The sequence below is a fragment of the Pollachius pollachius genome, assembly GCF_949987615.1.
Source record: "Pollachius pollachius genome assembly, chromosome: 5".
Taxonomy (NCBI): domain Eukaryota; kingdom Metazoa; phylum Chordata; class Actinopteri; order Gadiformes; family Gadidae; genus Pollachius; species Pollachius pollachius.
The window spans coordinates 21,118,893-21,141,379 of NC_136938.1; the positions used below are offsets into that span (position 1 = coordinate 21,118,893).

General features: G+C 45.3%; 2 protein-coding genes across 4 annotated transcripts; one reads left to right on the plus strand and one right to left on the minus strand.

The window, feature by feature from the left end:
• Nucleotides 1-593: 593 nt before the first annotated feature.
• On the minus strand, nucleotides 594-8,201 carry abcb10 (ATP-binding cassette, sub-family B (MDR/TAP), member 10). The gene is made up of 14 exons (XM_079737388.1): nucleotides 7,238-8,201; nucleotides 6,730-6,936; nucleotides 6,056-6,258; nucleotides 5,229-5,363; nucleotides 4,335-4,481; nucleotides 3,857-3,992; nucleotides 3,637-3,732; nucleotides 3,235-3,444; nucleotides 2,847-2,926; nucleotides 2,548-2,728; nucleotides 2,380-2,423; nucleotides 2,222-2,256; nucleotides 1,886-1,944; nucleotides 594-1,697 (listed from the first exon to the last, which is right to left on the minus strand). The coding sequence occupies exons 1-14, from the start codon at nucleotides 7,686-7,688 to the stop codon at nucleotides 1,504-1,506; spliced, it is 2,178 nt and encodes a 725-aa protein (XP_079593514.1). The 5' UTR covers nucleotides 7,689-8,201; the 3' UTR covers nucleotides 594-1,503.
• A 542-nt stretch (nucleotides 8,202-8,743) lies between these two features.
• On the plus strand, nucleotides 8,744-21,697 carry urb2 (URB2 ribosome biogenesis homolog). Of its 3 annotated transcripts, XM_079736032.1 has the most exons (12): nucleotides 8,744-8,970; nucleotides 9,089-9,222; nucleotides 9,481-9,657; nucleotides 9,898-10,910; nucleotides 11,017-11,155; nucleotides 11,387-13,928; nucleotides 14,073-14,233; nucleotides 15,466-15,576; nucleotides 15,723-15,965; nucleotides 17,573-17,669; nucleotides 17,884-18,017; nucleotides 19,963-21,697. In XM_079736032.1, the coding sequence occupies exons 2-12, from the start codon at nucleotides 9,097-9,099 to the stop codon at nucleotides 20,161-20,163; spliced, it is 4,944 nt and encodes a 1,647-aa protein (XP_079592158.1). In that variant the 5' UTR covers nucleotides 8,744-8,970; nucleotides 9,089-9,096; the 3' UTR covers nucleotides 20,164-21,697. The 3 variants fall into 3 exon arrangements, with proteins under 3 accessions (XP_079592158.1, XP_079592160.1, XP_079592159.1); XM_079736034.1 differs by lacking the exons at nucleotides 17,573-17,669; nucleotides 17,884-18,017; nucleotides 19,963-21,697 and having other exon boundaries at nucleotides 15,466-15,614; nucleotides 15,723-15,841; XM_079736033.1 differs by lacking the exons at nucleotides 17,573-17,669; nucleotides 17,884-18,017; nucleotides 19,963-21,697 and having other exon boundaries at nucleotides 15,466-15,638; nucleotides 15,723-15,823.
• The last annotated feature ends 790 nt before the right edge of the window (nucleotides 21,698-22,487 follow it).

Consider the following 22,487-nt stretch of genomic DNA (forward strand, 5'->3'; position numbering starts at 1 on the left):
ATAGGCATATAGAAGATTTAAATAATCGATTGCAACATTTGCCAATAGGTGTGCAGTACACATCCAGGACATCCAGAATCACAAGATCTGCTGTCCAACTTCGAATATTGATTTGTATTAAGCAAGCTGAATTGAGCTGGATAACTGGCTAAAAAACCAGTTACCTGAAGAATCAGCGCCCTCCATTGACTGTCTGGTAAATTACATAGACTAAGGTTCCTTAGCCGATGCAATAAAACGAGTCTGATCGATAGTGGTGCACTGGGAAAAGTTTTTTTTTCAGGGAAGTGTAAATAGTTTGTATTTACACTAGTATTAAACACAAGTAATACTATACTTTTACTGATGTATAGGACACTGCTGCTCCCTCCCATCATTATTCGATTGTGCAACTCGAATGTGTGGTTGGTACTATAAAGCATTACCATCATTATGTTTCATGAATTATGAGCCTAGTGTTCATATACCCTTGTCTTCAAAAGTGTATACGGATTTTGACATTTCAAATAAAGTGTCAAATGTTATAAGACTCACTGTGATAGTCTGTAACCAATGATGTAGGTTTTATTCTAAGAAGATTTGACCAATATATCCACATCTATAGTTGTATACATTTATATATGAGAATTATTCCTTCATGATTTTCATAAAAAAGTAATTTTAAAAGGTAAAAAAATAAGGCAAAACATTGTGTAACACGTTACATTACTTGAATGAAATAAACTTCACTGGAATACCAAATTCAGTCAAACTAATAATCAAATAGCACACTTGGTTTGATTGGAGAAAACAGGTAAATAAGTGAGAAAAAGTTATTATCCATCCTAGAAAAATAATACAACTATTTCCTTTTTTTAAAGTTGCCCTCTTGCCCCTGAGAAGGCATGGTTAACTAGATGTAGATGTTTGAATTAAAAAAGAGAAAAAACGGTGTGCTTTGCTTAAATTAACAATCTTCATTGAATGAAAATAAAAATAACACAAAATAAACAAATTAAGGTTCTGTGGTACTGCCTGGTTCCAGAATATTTGAGATACTAACAACAGTAAACCCTGATTCTGCCACAATACAAAAAAACATTGCTCAGAAAGAAATGGTGATACACCAACAGATAGTTATGCTGATGTTGTAGTGAGTGAGTAAAGATCTAGTTCATTCATTATTGGAAAGAGGACCTGAATACTCTTTGCCATCCACTTCACAGTTTGGTTATGTAATTTTAACCAACTTTAAATATGCGATTTTGGTTGCATTTTCCGAGAAACAAGGAGCTCTTAATCAGCAGAAAGTGGTCTTACTTCATTAACGCTGCGTAATGAAACGCCTGTTCACCACAGCTTCCCAACAATACCTACTTCCTTTGTTTTTAATTCCAACCCATCTCTTTTTGTTTGACAAATCTCACTCCCTTTTTTTCCCCCACAAATGGCCGCCTCGACGCAACACTGCGTTTCCTTCTTAACAACACAACACTTTTTCTCTACCCTGCTCTCTTGAATGTCTCAGTGTAGGGCCTGCTTCTGGTCCTCGTGCAGAAAGGCCTGTTTCTCCATGAGTTTCCGGAACAGTCCGTGTCTGTCAGCGAGCAGGTCTGTGTGTCGGCCGCACTCTGCCACGCGCTGTGATTCCAGCACGGCGACCGCGTCCGCGTTCTGGATGGTGGACAGCCGGTGAGCGATGATCACTACCGTCCGGCCTTTTGAGTGGGGGAGAGAGGAGGGCACAGAAAGTGAGTCTCATGGCAGTATGAAGGGACGAGCATTACATTCAACGGGAGGGACGATATTAGGACAATCTTGACCTCTGGGGGAGAAAGGGGAAGAGGAGAAAGGGGAAGAGGAGAGAGGAAGAGAAAGAGAAAGAGAAAGAAAAAGAAAGACCCACCTTCCATCAGACGCTCCAAGGCCTCCTGAACGAGGAACTCATTCTCTGCATCCAACGCACTTGAAGGAGACATTAGAGAGGAATTAGGATTGGTACTTAGCCAAAGCATTAGCTCAATGAGCAATGTCCAAACTAACTACTGCTGTTGCTGAGGACTGACATATCCTAACAATTTGAAATCGGAAATGAATTTACCCTTTTATATACATTTTTTATATATATATTACCCTTTAATATATATTTACCCTTTTTCATAAATCTTGTCCAAGATTTAGTTATGTCACAGATTGATTTTACCATAGCAAGTAATATTGAATCTTTGTTAATCACACTAACCTGGTGGCCTCATCCAAAAGTAGGATCTTTGGGTTCTGAGGATAGAATGCAAAGTGTTTTTTAGATCACCATTAAGATTCATGCATTGTTGTGGAGGGTGTCGCTTCAATTGTCATTTCAAATAGTCATTCTTTATGCGTCTTTTCTCTATGCGTTACCTTGAGCAGAGCCCGGGCAATAGCGATCCTCTGTTTCTGACCACCTGGGCATAAAACACAAGGCTTTGAATCAAGCATTTCAATCGCATCCAAAAGGTGGCAGCGTACCGACTCAAGCCATGCTATACCAGTCATGAAGTGGTGTGATGTGACTGTGAGCTCCCCCACCTGACAGCAGCACCCCTTTCTCCCCCACCACGGTGTCAAAGCCCAGGGGGAAGTCCTGGATGAAGCTGTGTGCGTTGGCCATCCTGGCTGCGCTGTACACCTCCTCCGCGGTCACCGAGGCCGGGTCCACCGCCCCGTACGTTATGTTGTCCCTGATGGAGCAGGAGAACAACACTGGCTCCTGGTACAGAGACAGAGAGAGAGAGAGAGGGTCTTGTAGTGTGAAATGATTCAACAAACGGTATATTTGAACATCAAATGTTAATTTGGTCCAGTACTGGAAGCTCCTTTGGTATTACCTGACTGACGGTTCCAATCTGACTCCTCAGCCAATAAGGATTCAGATCCCTCAGGTCCCGCCCATCTATCGTGATGGTCCCTGTGGGAGGAGGTAGAGCAACTCAGTCTCAGAGCCAAACCACTTCTGTGCCAATCTATTTGACTTCTGTGCTCAAGGGAAAGATAACACCTATGTCATTACATGTCATTGATTAGCAGGTAGGCGTAAGGGATTTTGTTCAGGGATGCCTACAGGCAGACCGGAGACATTGGGATCCAAACTCAGAACCTTTCCCTGGGAATCAAGACACCAGTACCACTACTAGAGCATGCTGCCGCAAATAAAAACACAAACAATTATTGGATGTAAATAGGATGGCCAGAACACCACTGGGCTCCCCCGCTCACCTGCGTCTGGGTCGTAGAGGCGGAGCAACAGAGACACCAGGGTTGACTTCCCGGAGCCGCTGGATCCCACCACGGCCATGACGGACCCGGCCGGAACCAGCAGGCTAAGGTCACTGAAGATAGGGGCCTCCTTGCGGGTGGGGTAGGAGAAGGTGACATCACTGAACTCCAGGCGGCCCTTGAGCTGGTCTGCTGGGATCTCCGAGCCCTCTGTGGCCAATGAAAGGCAGGAGGATAGAGACAGGGAGTTCAAGGGGCTATACCCTTACACCATTGGGATTTCTGTGTATGTTAACGTTCCCAGATGAACCCAATAAGGGAGGCCTGGAGGGGCTTGCACAGCAACATAAATAGTGTCAGTCTTCTGCCCGTGTGTGCGTGCGTGCGTGCCTTTGAACTGACCATCTATTGAGAACTCTGGCTTCCTGTCCAGAAGCTCCCAGAGCCGTGTGCCAGCTCCCAGACCCTTCATCAGCTCAGAGTAGAAGGAACTCATACCTGGCATCACATCATGAAACAAACACAGAAACCACATCATTAGGTGAAACAACACAGAGTGCTAGATCAAATAAGGGCTGCCTATTCAAACGGTCTACTGTCTATTGAATACAGCGTACAGTACCTGCGATGCTGATGCCGACCCAGAAGGCGTACATCAGGAAGGAGGAGAGCTCCCCCATGGTCATGTGCTGATTGGCCATAAGCAGGCCTCCTTTGTAGAGCACGGAGAGGATCATCAGATTGCCACTCAGACCTGTCTGCAAACAAACAGCCAATAGATAATCATGTGGACACACGGAACCCGGAGATATTTGTCTTCAAAGTGACATTTTGGTTTAAACCCAACCGGTTTCTAGTAATGTTTTTTGCAGAAAAAAGCAGAAGCCAGTGAGTTCATGAGCCAACTCTGTGGGATTGCATCATCAGTGGGCCAGAGAGTCTGGTTTCTACCCCCATGTTGGGACACAATTATGTAATAAACTGACAATAACACACACACACACACACACACACACACACACACACACACACACACACACACACACACACACACACACACACACACACACACACACACACACACACACACACACACTTACTATTCCAAAGAAGCCAGCTCTCAGTACAGCCTCCTTCTTGGCCAGGCTGAGAACGAAGTCGGTCTTCTCTGTGTAGCTCCTGACTTCAGAGAGCTCTTTGCCGAACGCCCGGACCGTGCGCACGTTGCTGATACGCTCCTCTGCCAACTGGAACCACAAGACACCAAACACACACATATTTACATGTTTATTATATGCATACAAATTAAATAATAGATTCTTGGAACATCTGCTGCTTAGTTAACAGACCGAATAAATGTCTATTCTTCTTCTTTCTTTCTGTGTTTTGTAACCTCCGTCAGCAATTGAAATGACTTTGAAAGCTGTCTCCTAATCTCTAACACCGGCCTCACATATCTTGTGACGTGATCCAGACTTCGACGGCCAGCTAAATTGGTCCGGGCATGTGATTCACAAAAGAGAGGAACCGAAAGGAAAGGGTCAAGAAACTCTAGACCCTGTACACGCTAGTGTGGGATAGGGCTGCTCGATTATGGATAAAATCCTAATCACGAAAATGAAATTACGAATATTCAAAAGATTGTTTTGAGCTTGAATACATGATGCATTTATTCAGCATTTATCTCCCAAAAAAAGCGCTGTAACTGAGAACTTTGAAATTTCCCCTTAAAAAAATATTTAAAACACTTAAATAGAAAATGTTCAAATCAAAAATAATGTACAAATATGCATCCAAATGTTCTGGATCAATTTCTATTCTTCTAATTTCTATTCTCAATTTCTAAAAAATGTAATGAATGAAACAAATATACTTTAATAAAATGACTCGATTATATCAGTTTGGAGATCGTGATTAATTGCACAGCCCTAGTGTGAGATGGAACTGGTTTTCCTGTTGACAGGTTGATTATTTTTTCTGACTGGTTCACGTACCTGTGTGGCCTCTGCCAGGGCATCCTGGGTACGCTTGGAGATGGCACGTAGGTATCGGCCATAGACCACAGCCAGCAGAACCATGGGAGGAACCACCATCAGAACAAAGCCCGCTAGACTGGGGGAGACGTAGAACTACAAGAAGGGGGTGAAGAGAGGGGGAGGGGAGAACCACATGAATACAGTGGAATAATATTCATTATTTTATTGCCTACTTTGTTATGCAGTTAAAAAAGTTCATTTCCTGGTTCAGGTGAATGATTATTTTCCTTGATTCCCATTAGAGATAAATCATTAGATGTTCTGCTTCCTGTTCCTGTTTACTCAGTGAACACTTCTGCAGCCTAGTAACATTAATGCTAGAAAGAGAACGACTAGAGAAAGGCCGGGAAGTCCTTGATGGAAACCCTTGAACAATGAAGCTCTAAGCTAAGAATGAATGATTAATAGTTATTAATTAAGATGAGCTACCAGAATGATTTAAGAAATCAAAGCAACTCAATTCACTTATTATATAGCATTCCTCATCCCTTTAGGATAAGGCCTAGTTAATTATTTCACTAAAGAATGGGTAATATAAACCTAATTCCTGCTAAAAGACAATACAACAGCGCATTCTGCTTATTTTCTATTCTTTCACTGGAAGAAAAGGTTTTACATATAAAAACACATCTTGATCATCACAGCTGAATCAAATGGAGTTTATTATTCCTATTAAAAAGGGAGAGTTTGCTTAAAATATTTCTATACACAGACTTTCCAGAGGACAGGAAGGAGCTTATCTGTCCTGACCTATCAGAGTGGACCTTGGACCACCAGGTTCTTACCATCATGCTGACCCCGGCCCCTGCCTGGGCAACAGCCCTCAGTCCATCCGATAGGTTGTCGGTGATGGAGTGGCCGACCATCGTGGTGTCGGACGACAGGCGGTTGATAAGCTCACCGGTGCGGGAGCGGTCAAAGAACGCCACTTCCTGCCTCAGGATGGAGGAGAACAGAGCAGTGCGGAGGTTCCGGACGATCTGTTGTCCTGGGCGGGGAGAGAGCCATGAAAGGAAGGGAACATATGTTTTGAGGAAAGAAAACTGTTGCAAGCATTGGGGGTTTGACCATCTGTTCGGGTGATTTAGTTTGATCGTTTTGATGTCTGATGAAAGGTAACAACTGTTTGTTTTACCCACAACAAACAAAGTCATTTTTATTTCACTAGGCAGACACTTTCATCCAAAGCGAGCATCCTTAAGCTGGATTCAAATATGTAGTTTAGGAGTGAGGTGGATGCTGGGGATTCGAACTTTGAGTCGAACCCCCTAACCTCAAACCACAAAACACACATCGAATTTGAATACACTTCTGCTATTACTTCCTGTTTCTACCACCTGCCTGTGTGTTTCTTCATTGCTCCTACTACACATCATCATCATCATCATCATCATCATCATCATCATCATCATCATCAGAGTGCGTACTTCAAGACCATCTCTCCATCGTCTCCCCTCACCTGAGATCTGCATGAGGTAAACTCTGGCAGCGTTGGCTGCTCCGCCACAGAGGAACACTCCAGCCAGCACCGCGCACAGCGAGGTCAGCGACACTGCCATGGTCTCCGTGTCGGAGCCAGTGGTGTAAATGGTGTCGATGACCCGGCCCAAGAAGAACGGGGCGGACATCGTCACTGCACTGGATACGGTCAGGAAGCCTAGTGCGGCTGTGGGGAGGTCAGGGTGAAGACATGCAAAAAGCTTAACAATGGAAACAATGAGGACAAAAGCTCCCACTGTTTAAGAACAATAAAAGGTTAAAAAGAAGGTTGGTCAATACTATTGTGTTAAAGTATGTTGCGTTAACTTCCTGCTCAACATATATGTCAGCACTCCCATAGCCATCCGAATAGCTCATCACCACAAAGCTCAACATAGTTTGAAGGTCAGTCCAGGAAATTGTAAAGACCATCAGACAGTTCCAGTAAGCAATTAGAAGCATAGCGTCGGCATACAAGCAACACATACCCGACAATCTCAGTCTCTCAGGATAAGCGAGTTTCAGAATCCTTTTCACGTCATCCAAGGGAAGGGTTGTCGGAGGTTGGCCACTGCCACTCTCCACTGTTGTTTTTATTGTGGATTCTTTTGAGGAGGCAGCCGAAGAGCTCTTGAACACCACTGATGTGTGCCCCGCCGTCCATGGCTTTTCAAGCAACAGTTGCGATCGCTTGCAATCTCGAAAGAGAACCCCAAGTGCGCTATATGGCAGTACTGATCCATTGCTACGGTGGTGACCCCGATTAGTCATATTCTCTGGTGATTGATTTCCAGTCCGATTGCTCCAAATATGTAGTCCAGCAGCATGACTCTTCCTGTGGTCTAACAATAAACATCTATGTACACTGGAGTGGTTGATTGTGCGTTTCAGTAAATGCACCCCACTAGTGCATCTCGATATATCAAATAAAAGTCGCATCGTCTGTTGCTGGCAAGTTTTCCAGTAAAGAAAGAAAAATCAACTTTTAATGCAGATGTGAATAAGGTTAACTGATCATGTAATGGAAAGATGTGTCCCTTTAAAAGGCAATTTGTTGATGTCCGCTTGAAGATTTCCTTTGGTAAGCAGCATTATTCACCACGTCCTTGAAGAAAACTTGATGTGTCCTCAAAATGAGGCGGTTCCGGTGGTATTGTTGAGTTTTGACGGTTATGCCCATTTTATCTATGTTTCACAGCACACTACCATTTCAACTGAGTTATCTCCGATCAGCAGTCGCAAGTAAGCTACAACACCCTTCCTGTCAGAGTCATCTGTCGCCGAATCGGTAGGTGGTCGGCAGGCATGGAACACACTCACGTGATATCATCATCTTAAAAAACTGATGCAATCAATACAAACTCAAATCATGTGCACATACATACTATTACTTGTATGTAGGCGAAACCGATGTCAAAAGGAAAACAGAAAGGTGACCTGAGAATGAGCGACTCCGCGGATGCAATCAAATCAATGGCAGTGACGTAGACGACAACTTCTTCAGACATAAAGAGTTGAATACAGATAATGGAGTAAACTACGGATATCGTATTTAACAATTTTTTCTTTCAGAAATAGGTCTAAATTAAAAGCACGCATAAAACAACAAATAATTTCCTAGAAACCTTTTAATTTTGAATACCCTACCTAGAAGTCGTCACTGTAATAATAACATCTAAACACATGTTGTATACAAAACAGAATTAAGTTAGATCAAGTAGCTTTCATGTAGCTTTTATGTTTTTTAAATTTGAAATATTTGTCTACCCATAACCAATAATTCACAGAAATTATTATTTTTGTACATTTCCAGAAAAATCCAGTACTTCGAAATAACAATGCTCGATTGCTTTCCCCTGGCCTTAAAGCGACGAGGTGAAAGTTGAAAGGTAGCGGACTTGTAGCGCACCCACAGGCACACGTGCAGGTTCTATTACATGTTATTATCCTCGTATGAATTGCCATAATATTCGTGTTGTATAGTCTAAGGTTAACATGTTGATATTCTAGCTGTAGGTTTGGCAGCCCATTGTACAGGGGTTCCTCTAACAGTGTGTTTGGTCTGTTGCACATGCTGGGATAGCTTGGTATTTGTTAGCATCATAGTTGTAATGTTGCAGGAGATGCAGCAATGTGCTGCAGCCAATGATCTGATTATGTATCTAGTCTCAATTCCACATAAAGGTTGAAACGTCGTTGGGTAACGTTTGCAATTAATTGGGTATGAATTTACTCACGTTACGAGTATAATTTCGATGATCCATCAAATACTATTCGATTTCCCTGTCAAAACTTTAAATTGAAATGTATCCCGCTTTTTCTTTTACCACTCAAATTAGCAGCAGAGATGGCTGCCATTTATTCTGGGATCCACTTGAAGTTGAAAAGCCCTGGGACTCCATGGGAGAACAAGCTGAAGCTGGCTCGGTTTGCCTTCATCTCCCCCCAGTGCCTGTTGCCGAACAAGGAACAGGTAACAACCATGTCATTGATTTTGTCACGTTATTTTGCAATGTTCGTGTATTCAAATCATATATGTTGCATCTTGGAGTATGGTACCTTTTTGTTTTTTAAATCATGCATGTATGTGTTATTCCTGTTGGTTCTTTATACAGAATGCGTTGCCATGTGAATTCATCCATTGATACAGTTTCCGATGTTTTTAGACAGTATATAATAACAGTTATAGCTACACATATTTTATCATGTACATCATTGTCACCCACCAAAGGTGTTACTGGATTGGACCACACATGCTTTGACAGGATTCTACAATAAGAAGGTGGAGTTCTCTCCCAGTGTTCTAAAGGGACTGTGGCGTTACCTTGACGATTTGCTCCACAGCAAGAAGCTTCACTCCCTGTTAAGCCAGGGTAAAAACATCACCCTCAAGCTTAATGTGAAACAGGTACAATTGATCCATGCGCACACCACATGCATGCACTGAATGTACACAAATTGTGAAAAGATTGTAGAAAATGTGATTTATAATGTTAATGCTATTGCCATTTCTACTAAATTTTTGTAACACATTTCTGAACTATTGTGGATTTCCACTCCAAGGATGAATTCAATTCATATCAATCTAGACTAGATACTAGGCTTGTTCTCGTGCTTCACCTAGATTTCTTTCTATGTTTTTCCCCAGGCACTGCTTGATCGTCTACAGGAGTGTTTGTGTGACGGGCCTGAACCCTCGGTGTCTCTATCGACACTGCTGAGTGTGTGTAAAGGCATCCTCTCCTCGCCAACCCTCTCATCCATCCTCACCACCAAATATGAACTCTTGGCAGAGCTCATGGCTAAACTTTGCTGTTTGGCCTGTCACAAACTACAACACCGGGACTCTGCTCCTCCCGCACTGGCGTCCGAACCGGGCTCAGAACCCGCCCCGTCTCAAGAGGAACCCACGCTCATGTTTGAGGTTCTGCTGCAGGTGCTGTCGTGTTATCTGTCGATTCAACGGCAGCAGGTGAACGCACATCGCGTGTTTACCGTCGTCACCCACCAGCTCCTACAGCCCGTGGTCCTCCTGAGGCACCTGCTGACCTCTGCCGAGCCCACGTCGTCGGTGCCCTCTCAGCGCCTTCGCCCCCAGCTGAGCAGAGACATCCGTGGTAAAATGGACTCCATTCTCCAGCTGGCACTCTTCCCCACGGAGCAGCTGAGCTCCTACAAGGAAGAGCTCGTCCTGGTAAAGGCGGAGACCGGGAAGGTCGGTCCCGGCGGGGCCAAGGGCCAACCGAAGCCACTGAAGACGATACTGACCAAGCTAGGGGCCCCGGGATACTGCGACACCTCCCTGCTTTATGCCGTGAAGACCAACGCCTTGTCTTTGCTGTTCAAGCTGTGTTTGGACAGCTACGGGAAGGGCGGTACAGGCGTCAACGAGGAGCCGAGGATGCTCTGTTTCCGTTTTCTCACCCACCTCGTTCCTGCCTTAGACTTGGGCCTGGGCTCCTCAGCAGTGCCCAGTCCCTCTGACAAAACCACCCAACCAGAGAGCTGGAGCCAGGCCCTTCTGACTCTGGAGAACCTGCTCAATCAAGCACTGTCTTCAGACATCTATAATGTAGCGGCAGACCGGATCCGACACGGAGAGGTTCAACTTCTGTTTTACAGAGGGCTGGTCCAAATACTCTTCAGCGATGCCCAGCAAAGGTAATTCATGCACGAAAACACTATTTAATATGTCATTTCTTTAAGGAGGCATGACGTGATGCCACCCTGTGGATCCATACTCCAAAGTTTGTTCCCTGTGTTGCAGTATCCCGGCCTGGTACCGCTGTCTGAAGGTGCTGCTGGGACTCAACCATCTGATTCTAGAACCGGAACTGGATCAGCTCTTGTCGTTGGCATGGGTGGATTCGGATTGCATGGATTCCAGGGTCCAACGGACCAGACAGGTAGAAATAGGGAACACAGTTCACATGGTTTCCTTTGGGGGAAAGGACATCGAAAATATTGTTGTTTTTTTTATAACAATAAAAAGTAGTAATAATTAATCATTTCAACTCCTGGTTTAGTTCAACAATAAGATTAATTTGTGCTCAAGTTATAATTGGGATTTTGTTCCATCTGTGGACTGGATACATATTTAATTATCTTCAACTAAACTCTATATTTTCCCTCATCAGCTGCTGGTGTGTAACCTGCTTCAGACCTACACCAAACTCCACCAGCTTCCCCGCCTCTTCACAGAGCTCCTGTCCGTCGTCTGTTGGCCGGCGTCTGATCAACTCCGACCGACCCTGTTGACGGACGAGATCTGCACCTCCATCAAGACCTGTCTGCTCGACACGTCCGCCTCCCAGGCGACGGAGATCTGCGCTCTGACGCTGGAAAGCATCAACAGCTACATTCTACCCGACCTGCTGGACAACCAGGGGGAGGACAAGGAGCCTGAGATGAGTGGAGAGGACGCAGGCACGGAGGCCGGTGCCTCCGAAGGAAAGGACGAAGGCGTGAAGATGGACCAGGACGGGGACGTAGCAGTGGTGGAGGAAGGGGGGCGAGGCGACGCGTCCCTGAAGCTGCTCTCCCACAGCCAGCTCCTCCACGCCGTCTTGTTCAGCCTGAAGACGCTGGACAACGCCTCCCCCGTCCCACTGGTGAGACAGACTGCCAAACTGATGGGGGTCATGGGACAACTTGTGGACACTCTGCTAAAGCTGGTCACGTCAGAGACTACTCAGATGGACACTGACGACGATCCAAATGCTTCCAAGACTAAGGAAAGTACACCAGGCCAGGACACGGAGGCTTGTGCCCAGTGGAAGCAGAAAACCACAGAGGCGTCTCTGCTACTGCGGTACACCTGGGTGGAGGTGGATGCTCTCTTCCATATACATTGCAGCAAATACACATCTCTCGAGTCGCCCCAAAGCCCAGCTCTAAGCAAGACCGATGACCAAGAGCTACCTAGTACTTTAGTGCTGAGCCGCTTGAAAGAGTTTCTCTCTGGTGAGGTTTTGCCGGGTATGTTCCTGCCTTTCCCCTCAACGTCCTCTGATAGCACGACCAGCGGGTGGCTGCTCAAACTCCTCGCCTTGCAACAATTCAAGAAAGTGCTGTTAGACTCCCATCTACTGGCCAAAGCTGAAACTGCAGCAGTACTGAGCAGTGCAGCACAGTTTATTTTGGCGAAGGAAGAGCTCTTGGCAAGCTTAGAGAAGGAGCAAGACGCAGACAGGGAGACAAACAAAAGCCCAAACTCCTACCCTGTGGCGCACTGGTATCTGGTCACATCAAGTTTACCCTTAATTGCCTCCTATCTATCAGTGGGAGATGAAGGCTGTGTGGCAGACGTGGTTCTCTGCTCAATGCTGAGCAGACGGACCAAGGAAAACACAGACTGGCTGCCGGTGTTGTGTGGCAGCCAGTCCATCTCAGCCATATCATCCCAGCTCCTCCAAAGCCACTTCTACGTTGAGCTGCCTTCCCTGTACTCTTCCACAGTGAAGTCTCTCACTCAGCGAATCGTCAGAGTCCTTCAGATGTCCCCCGAAACTGATCTCCCAACGAAAGGAAGTCCGCCGAGCCAATCGGACAAAGCGATCCAAGCCCTGGCCGACGTGGAGGCTTTAGTCGAGGTGATACTGGGATGCTCCCAGAACAGAGAAGCTTCCACCGTGTTGTCCCACGCACAGACAAAGGAGCTCCTCAGCCTAATGGACCTCGCGGCAAACCTCAACCCAGATGGGATCAACGCCGAGGACCTCACCCACCTCTTTCTCCTGCTTCTCTTCGTTCTCACGTCTACCACCAGCCCACCAGAGGAGCCGGCGGGGGAAACCGATAACCTGGGGAATGACACGCTTTTTCTGGGGAAGCTGCTCGGTCTTCTGACCGGTCTGATGGACGGTAGCCATTTTCAAAGCGTGCTGAAGCAGATCCATGGCAGTAGCGTTCTGCAGGCGGTTGTGTCGTCCATCCTCGCAAGAAGTGGCAAGGGAGGATGTTCCTCCACAGGCGACAGTGGCTGGATGGATCTGGTCAAAGCCGTCCAGGGCTTCATCAAGTCCTTAGTCCACTGCATCATCATCAGAAACAGCAGTGTCCGCCTGAACCTTGACCAGTTTACATCCTACCTCGCCAGCCAAAAGATTGCAGGTATGGAAACCCTTTCGGTTCAGACCGAGCCAAATACACCCACAGTAACCGTGTCTGAAGCTCCAGAGGCCCCAGACATCGCCTCTCTTCAACTGCTGCTGGCGTCGCTGACTTCCTTCTCCAAGGCGATGGCGCGTTGCCTCGGAAGAAGCGAACCCATGGACCAAACGTTGTCCGAAACGATACGGAAATCCACGGCGGCACTGGGGCCGATCATCGAGGCCGTCCTCAAGTCCCAGGCGGTGAGCCAGCCGGCCAGTGTGCTCGGCCAGGCGTTTCTGGTCGAGGTCGTCACCGTCATGCTCCAGTGTGAGCTGTCCGCCGTACCGGTGGACCCGGGGTCGAAACCAAGCAGCACGCACACTGCTCTGTACCACAGCTTCTGCCAGCAGATCCTCAAGGAGATCCACTCGGCCCCGCGGCCCAAAGACTTCCTGCTCTCCTCGCTGCGCTTTCTGTCTGCCTTCTACTGCATGGTCAAGAGGAACGCGGGAGAGAAGAGCGGAGGAGACGAGGTGGACGAGCTGTTCACGCGCATGCTGCAGACTGTGTTCAACCTGCTGGCAGGTATGGAGCATTTCATAGCCATTATATGTCGCTGTAATGTTACTGTAACTGTTTTACCTGACATCTGCGGCCTCTGAACAGCCCCGGTTCGTGTGCAGCTTTTCAGTATTTCTTTGTTGTCGTTTTCTTTCCTGTGGAATGCAGCTGATTGGCTGTCACTGAGTGACCTGTGTGGGTTGGAGCCGGCGGTGGAAGACCTCTTAGGCCACCTGCTGGATGGGAGTACCACGGGACAGTTCAACCTTCTGCTACTGCTGATCAGAGAGGGACTAGACAGTAGCAAGCTGGAGGCTGGGAGCTACAAGGTAAGAACCAGCTCGAAACGAGGGCTTGGGAGTAATGCAGTGGCATTGTATTGACTTGCAATTACAATGGGGCTCTGTGGTGTCCAATGTATATACACTCATAATAAAGAAGACATGAACTTGACAGTTGGATGGTTAAGAGTAAACTCTAGAATCCATAAGCCAATTCACAATCTTTTCTTATTACATCTTTCCATGGGCCCAAACACTAGTTAGAAGTAAACGTATTACAGAATAACCGATTAGCTTTCAAAATGCGGAGGTGTTACTTCTGGCGGCCATTGTATGTCAAACGATTGATCTATTGGAAAGCCATGTAGGCACATGGCTGCTTAAGACATGGGGAAAATTATAGAAGGGCTTATCTTGATTATTTACCGAGGCATGCTTTCAATCAACCTGTGTAATTGCTTGTTAACAAGGACAGTGGTGTTGAAATAATTACAATGTAATTTATGAACTACAGCCTAACAGAAACATCTGGTAGCTCTTGGCGGGCAACACCACACTGCTATGACTCAGTCCCGGTTCAAACTGGTTTGTCTCTGTCCAGCCACCGTGCCACTCTCTACTTACGCCTCCCCCGACGCCTCCCTCCCTCCCTCCCTCCCTCCCTCCCCCCTGCCTCCGCCCCTCCCTCCCTCCCTCCCTCCCTCCCTCCCTCCCCCCTCCCTCCCTCCCTCCCCCAGCGAACAAAGCATTCTTCAGCATCATGTAATGGGTGGGGGACGACTTAGACAGCGTGTGTAATTACATGCTAAATACAGACACAATGGGTTCCTATCACAACACATCACATCCTTATTTTTCTTTATGGTGTATGTGTCTTGATGTCGCTTCGGATGGAAATATATTTTAAATAACATACATAAAGTTGTATTAGGGAATTGAAGTGATGTGAAGCCTTGCATCTGCATTGAAGCCTAGCATTTCGTAAATATAATGCAGCTCATTTTTGAATAAGTTAACAGAAAATCAATAGCAATCCGAGGCCACAGTTAATGTCTTTTTGAAATATTACACAATTAATTTCACAAAGTACTGAATATGTGATTAAACTACAGAAGGTGGTCTTCGATTTTGGTTTCTTTCAAGGTACCCTGAAATCACTCGATGATTCGGGCTCAAAGTTAGGTTTGAATTTGGTTTGGTGTGACTCTGATCGGCACCATGTGCAGGCTTTGTGTGAGTTGTGTCACATTCTGATTGGGTGGTCATCTGTTTTCTGCTAGGAGGTTCTGTCTGCCGTCACGACCACAAAGCTCCTGTCACGCTGCAGTATGCCTGAGGCCTGCTCCAGAGTGCTGTGGCTCATCGCTCCTCAGATCATCTCCTCAATGGTGGTGAGAAGAACACACACACGGCCTCCCACGTCAATCAGGTGTTCCCACACACAAGCACGCAGGTGCACGCACACACACGCACGCACGCATTCCGTGCGTTTGCTTAAAACTCCACCTAACTCGGCACGACTCCCCCCATTGTCTAGTTTGTCGTGAGGTCATCCAGCCAGGACCCTACCCTGGCCCAGGCCCTCACCGTGCCCACGCTGACCTCCATGACGTCGCTGCTGAACCAGGGCAAAGGGCTGATCTCCAGCCCACACCACGTGACCCTGGTGCTGGCCGCGCTGCAGATGGTTCCCCTGGAGCGGCTGGCCCCGCTCGCCTACCAGTCCACCTTCCACGCCGTGCACGAGACTCTGTTCGCCGTCGTCAGCTGCCATCCTCAGGTACGCCCCGTGACTGACGGCCCCCGGGACCCGGGATGGGCGGGGCGCTGGAAAGGCACAGCAAATATTGGTTTAGGTTTCCCTCCTAAACAAGCAAAGAGCGGTGCAGTGACAACGACTTTTGGAAGAACGACAAATGTAAAACAGATTGAAAGCTGGAGGTAGGCAGCACACTCGGCAGATTCTTTGAACTTATGGCTTGTACAACCTGCAGCGCTTCAAACAGACAGCCCTGTGAACATCCTGATATACAGGACCCAGTTAAACATTGAACACTCTTTACATGGATCGTCAACCTCCGCTATGTTGTCGGCACGGAACATGTAGCACACATATCTTGTTCAGGGTTCGGTGGGTCTACTGCTTACAGGTTCAAACACACTACCTCTTCTCCTTTGTCAGGAGAAGAGGTAGCTGTCAGCAGTAAATCTGAACAACAGGGCTTGTTTATCATGGGACGTTTTGTTGGCAATACTCTGCCATTACACTGCCATTTTGAGAGGACTCGAGAGCTGTCAAATCCTTAACCGACGTTAATATACCGTGACCTATGCCAACTTTCAAATATCATCAAATTTCCCGTGCCTCGCATGAGAAACGCTGTGGTAGTTTCAATGTCTGCCCATAATAATAATTATTTCACAATCAAGAATTAAACAATGACCAAAAGTAAAAAAGTAAGTACAAAAAGATAATATGGATAGTTATATTTGAACACACCAAGCATTTGCGCAGCTCATACACACTCTGTTTACACACTCAGTCTTTTGTTTAGGCTGTACAAGACGTGCCCACCAGCGTTAAGGCCCACTCCAGGTTACTTGGAGTGGGAGTGTTAGAGGTAGAAGTGTGTGTGTGTGTGTGTGTGTGTGTGTGTGTGTGTGTGTGTGTGTGTGTGTGTGTGTCTAGCAGAATGTAGAGCGCTGGGTGGGGTTGAGAATAAGTAATGAATGAAGGGGAGGGGTGTTAGGGAGATGAAGCCATGTAGCGTGGCAGGAAGCTGGCATGCCACGGAGGCCTGGCATGGCCCAGCGCTGCCGGGGTAGATGGAAAGCGTTACCTAGATCCAGCTAGTGGCTTACATCACTCCTTCCCTGCGTCTGTCTCCTATAACACTCTGGCCCACCACAAGGCCTCCGTTGGCACAAGGCGAGGGGGAGCTTGTGCTACGGCTAGCAATGTAATTCATAAACTACTTTTTTTTAAATTCATAAACTACTTTTTTTTCTTCTTACTCCAAAAAATAAATATATTGAATTTGAAATATACTGTTGCTCCACTTTTCATTTGTATGACTGAATTGAGTTATTATGTTGGTACTGGTCGTAATGTTTCTTTTAGCCCATTGTATTGTCATGGAATGATTTGTTGTTATTGTTGGACATTGTTTTGTTCGAAGCTGCCACATCAGTCCTCATGCGAGACAGGGCGCAACAAACTGTTTGGTGGTCTAGATTACGGTGTATTTACGTTGATCTAGGATTTGACAGTAATTCAACTTTCTGGATATGACCTTGGTATCGCCATAAAAAAAAAATCCCATAATGCATTCTGCTGTAAAGGCCCTACAGAGCCCGGGCTGACCTCACGTCTGTGTCCGTGTACAGGTGCTGGTGAGCACGGCTCCAACCTTTCTGACGGTGTTCTACCGGCTAGTGGCGTCCATCATGCACGAAGGCCGGCAGAAAGGAGACAGCGACACAGGTGAGATATCAATTCAGACATGAAAAATGCAACCGGAGCTTCTTTTTTATTCTTTATGGCGGGAAAAGGTTAATAAGCGTGGATTCCTCGAACTTGACTGCGAACCAACTTCCTCATTTCGCTTCCGGACGTGGTGTGTGTTTTCTCCTACGTCCAACGCATGTGAAGTCACCGTATTATAAATTGCACCGCCACGCTTCTTGTTGCCGTGCAGGTCCTGACGGGGACGTGTACCTCCAGTGCTCCATGCTGCTGGAGAGGATGTACACTCACATCGCCACGGCTGCAGAGGTCTTTACCAACTTCGCTCCCTTCATAGTGTCTCAGTATGTCACCGAGCTGCAGAAGGTACAACCACTCACTCACTCACTCACTCACTCACGGCTTTCTGGCTAACTCCTTTAGGTTGTACTGCTCTGACTGTAAAACACATTTCGACAGTCATTCAAGTTTCACGGAGAAACCGAATAGTGTAGCCGAAACCCAGTGACTCTGCTCTTCCTGTCTGCGGTCTAACCTGGAGCATACACCAACTGGCAGTTCAGTACAGTTGTTTGAGGGAGGGACAGACAAACAACCTAACAAACGCTTCCTCTCCTGGCCCCCATGTTTATACATCATATATTTATAGTGTACTTTCTAATTCCGTTTTCTAACGGAGAGCCATGTGTGGTTTATGGACTCGGCTCTGCCACCAGTCTGGATGTTAAATGACGCCAGCCTGACTCGGCGCTTTCCACCCTCGCAGCGAGGTGTAGCGTCAGCGTTCGACCGCCTCCCAGGCCGGCTGCAACCGGCCACAGAGATCCAAGTGGCCTCAGGGGGCAGGCCAGTAGTGCGGCAGAAGAGAATCGGGATTGAAAAGCAAACAGGACGCAGCAAACAGGTGGAGACTAACATAAGCAATCTGTGTGAGATCAGTGGTGTGTTAAGTCATGTGGGGTGTTGGAATAAAATGCTCCTTTTTGAACTTTTCTTTAAACATGGATTGATAGAAAAATAATGATGTGACAAAACCGTACATGAAAGCCTCTGAGAAATGAAGGGTTTGGTCCATTAAGCAAAGGTGTGGAATAATAATTGGGTTAAAGTGCCTTTTTTCAAATGGACTCAAATCCTAACGTAACTCTAAACTAAAGGGCTCGTGGATGGTTTTCTTCATGTATTGCTCTCAAGTAGGGCTTCGTTCCCTCCATTCCTCTTCCTACGCCTTTTTACATTTTCTTGTTCAGGCATTAAAAAAGTTCGTTTTTAAATCATTGAAGAATGGAGGCTTTTTATGATCCCATTACTCCTTCAGAGCTGTCTCTGGCCCTAATTAAACTTTACACTCCGCTACTGGCGGAACAGTATATAAACTGAAATGCAGAAATTAGAAATGCAGGAGAAAAGGATATGGCTGGCAGAGGCCACAGGTTCCATGCACCAGGGGATAATTAGCACTCCAGTAGTTTCTGTGTTGTATTATGCTACGATTTATTGAATTATGTAGGGGGCATTTATCCTATCTTTGCTTTTGTTTGCCACAGCTAACTCCACATCCTACACCCACTGCATTATTAGATATTTAATTGTATGTAGTAATATAGTTAAGCAGTGTTGGATTACAATACCGCTAAATGCAGCAGTGTTAAATGGAATCGCTGCCAGTTCCTTTCTTTTTATATAGTTATTGGGTTAGCTTTGCTGATCTAAAGTCTGCTTTGTCATAAATATTGTGTTGTATTACAATATTGCAGATTTGTAGACGTCAATTGATCTCTATAGCAACCTTATATAATGCGGAGGCAGAGAGCTCTGTTGTGCACTAGAGAGAGTCAGAGGAAAATATGTCAACAGCTCAAACCCTTCTGATCCAGACAAGAACACTGATAAGAATCACATTTACATTCAAAGACATTCGACATACTGAAATGCTGTTTCACCTCCAAACTATTATGCTCCATTTACACTGAATATCCGAGTGGACTTGCAGCTCTCTTCCTTGTTTTGATCAGTCTATTCCTATTCTGGTTTCAGAAAGCTTGGTCAGCTATGCTCCAATCATCTTGATTTATGATTCCTTGTTTTTGTGATTGAATACATTAGATGGGCTTAGACAGTCACCACAAAAGGAAATGCGTGTTTATAAAGAAAATAATCTGGGCTCTGACAAGTTAAAGATTTATGATCTGTTTTTAGAGCTCCAAACTTTTTCAAACGGTTACGCCTGACAACAATAAACTCAAGAGGAGACTTCAAATATATTTTTCTATGTACTTCCCTCCCTTAACATCAACACTCTTCTCTCCAGGTCACTCTGCGCCCTGATGTCAAGCTGCGTGTCACGGAAGGGATTTATCAGATCATGGACCTCTGCATTGAGAGGGATATCAAGTTCCTGACGGCCGGTCTGCAACCCGGAGTCCGGGAAGTTTTTAACGAGCTTTACGCTAGCTACAGCCACTACCACAAGGCTCAGAGACAAGGAGAGGACAAATACACAGCAGCCTAGGTAGCCGTGTCCATCGTGGTTACTTAGCATTCCAGTAATTCATGTGTGAAAGACCTCTTGTCCTAAATGTACTTAGGTAACATACCATTTAATGAAGGCTGTTTTTGAAAGTCACATTTTGTAACTGTTTAGTTTGCTGATTTAGGAAAAGGAATATAATATGGCGTGTATTATTAAACACTTGTTTTATTTACTTTTAATGATTTGTCAGTGAAGTTTGAATTGGCATTTTATTTACTGATCAGTTTCGATTGATAACCAGGAATTGCCTGACGAAAGTTGCATCTTTGACATCTTTGATCTGCCTCTTTGCTTACAAAGTTGTTTTTTTAGCTTAAGTAACTGGTAACGACCTACTGGGCTGTGCCTTTGTCCTATCTAAGAAAACTAAATACCTAATTTTTCAGATGGAAAAAAAAATGCCACTGAAATGTCAGACTATTATTCTGAAGCTAAGACTGCACGGCCACCTCCCTTCTAATGTCAGTTGGAAGATTGGTTGAATATCTATCTTAATCACAGCCATAACAACGACATTCTCCCATGGCCATGCACAGCTCTGCAACACTCTGCAATACAAGCCTGTTCTACTCCACCTATTCAATCCATTGGACTGTCACAACTAGGCTTGTAGCTTGCTAGGAGCATGTCCATCTACATACTTCTCTCTTTTGGCAGTGGCTCTGCCAAAAGATGTCAGACTGTGGGGGTCATGCCACCCAGTACAATCGATGACCCTCCCCCGGTCACAAATGCATAATATGCTTCAGTCTGATATTACGTTGTCAAACACACTATCTCTTGCTTCTACCGCCAACACCACCAGTCCACCTGTCTCCTGTTCTAAATTCAAACACTATGTATATGCGGTATGACACTTTGCAAGGTGTTCTGCATTTACCAATAGGCTCCTCTCCGGCGAACTGGTTTTAATAGTTTAACTTCAGCTGTTTAAATCGTCAGCTAAGAATAGACATCCGCATGGAGACTGAAACCAGGTAATCAAATTGATAAGCAGTTGTTGCCTGTTGCTTTGTGTTTTCAATTGTTTAGTCTACTCAATCTTGGAGGAGTTCCCAGATTCATTGGTTTTCAAAGCTCACCCCTCCTTCCAGATTAAATTGTTCACCTGGTTCCTTTATATCAAACACAATCTACAATCCTACATCCTCTAGTTGGATGCATTCCTGTCCACGGTTCCTGGAATCCTCATGTGTTCCTGGAACTAAACAATACACAAACTTTCGCAATCATTACACCTGATTCTGCAGATCTCTGGAGACCTCAGGAAACCAACCAGCTAACCATAGAGGAAGTAGTGCAAATGGCAAGGTTATTGGAGGAGCAAGGTTAGACAATTCCATTACTTGAGGTTTTACCTGCAATCAAAACTATTGATGGACTAACTTTTACAGTTTAAGAACTCCGGCGTAAACTTAGTTATGTGTTGTATTCCAAGCATCGTCGCTTTGGTGGCTGTAACACCCATGTAACCCCCAGTACACTTCCGACCTACTCTTAGAGATGCTTTAGGTTTCCAGTTAAGTTTCAAAGCCATAATCTTCAGGAGAGTGCAATACATATTCACTGTCTTGAACACATTACGATGATATGTTATATTAAGACACAAGGATATACAATAATAAAGTCTAATTGTATTTAACATTACAACAGATATGGCTTACTTAGATGCAATGTATATGTCCTGTTGACTTTCACATGTGGACCTATTTTAGGTTGGAAAAAAATATATATACTGCTCCACTTAGTCCACATTGTATTGCATTCATTAGAGACATGTGCATTTCTATGCTGCCATATTAATTCAATGTGTCAGAATTTACACTGTTCCAAGTACAAATGAATTTCCATCATCTTCTAAAGGGCCTCTGGCTGTAGGTCAGAAAATTGTTATGGTCTGCAGGACAGAGAAGCTAATTGTGCAAACTCTAGCCAGAGAGGGTTCAGGCAGAGATTAAGGTTAGCAAGGAATGCAAATATGTTTCTTCTTCTTTTAACCTACATCGACTATTAATATGTGGGAATTATCTTGTTGACCATGCCAGGGTAAGTTATCCCACTCAGTAGCAGTAGTCTTAACACAAAGAAAGAAATAAAGAAAACGAATTAAGTTTACAAATTTGATGAAAAAGGCTTAATGGGAAAATTACATTGTTTTTGATTGGTGGCTGCATGCAATGCAAATATTAAACCTAATTAATTTGGACCCGGACTTCTAGCGTTAAATTAATAACTGAATGCATCCACATGGGTTGAACATCCCATATCCATTACTGCCGAATCACTCTGAAATATTTCAACAA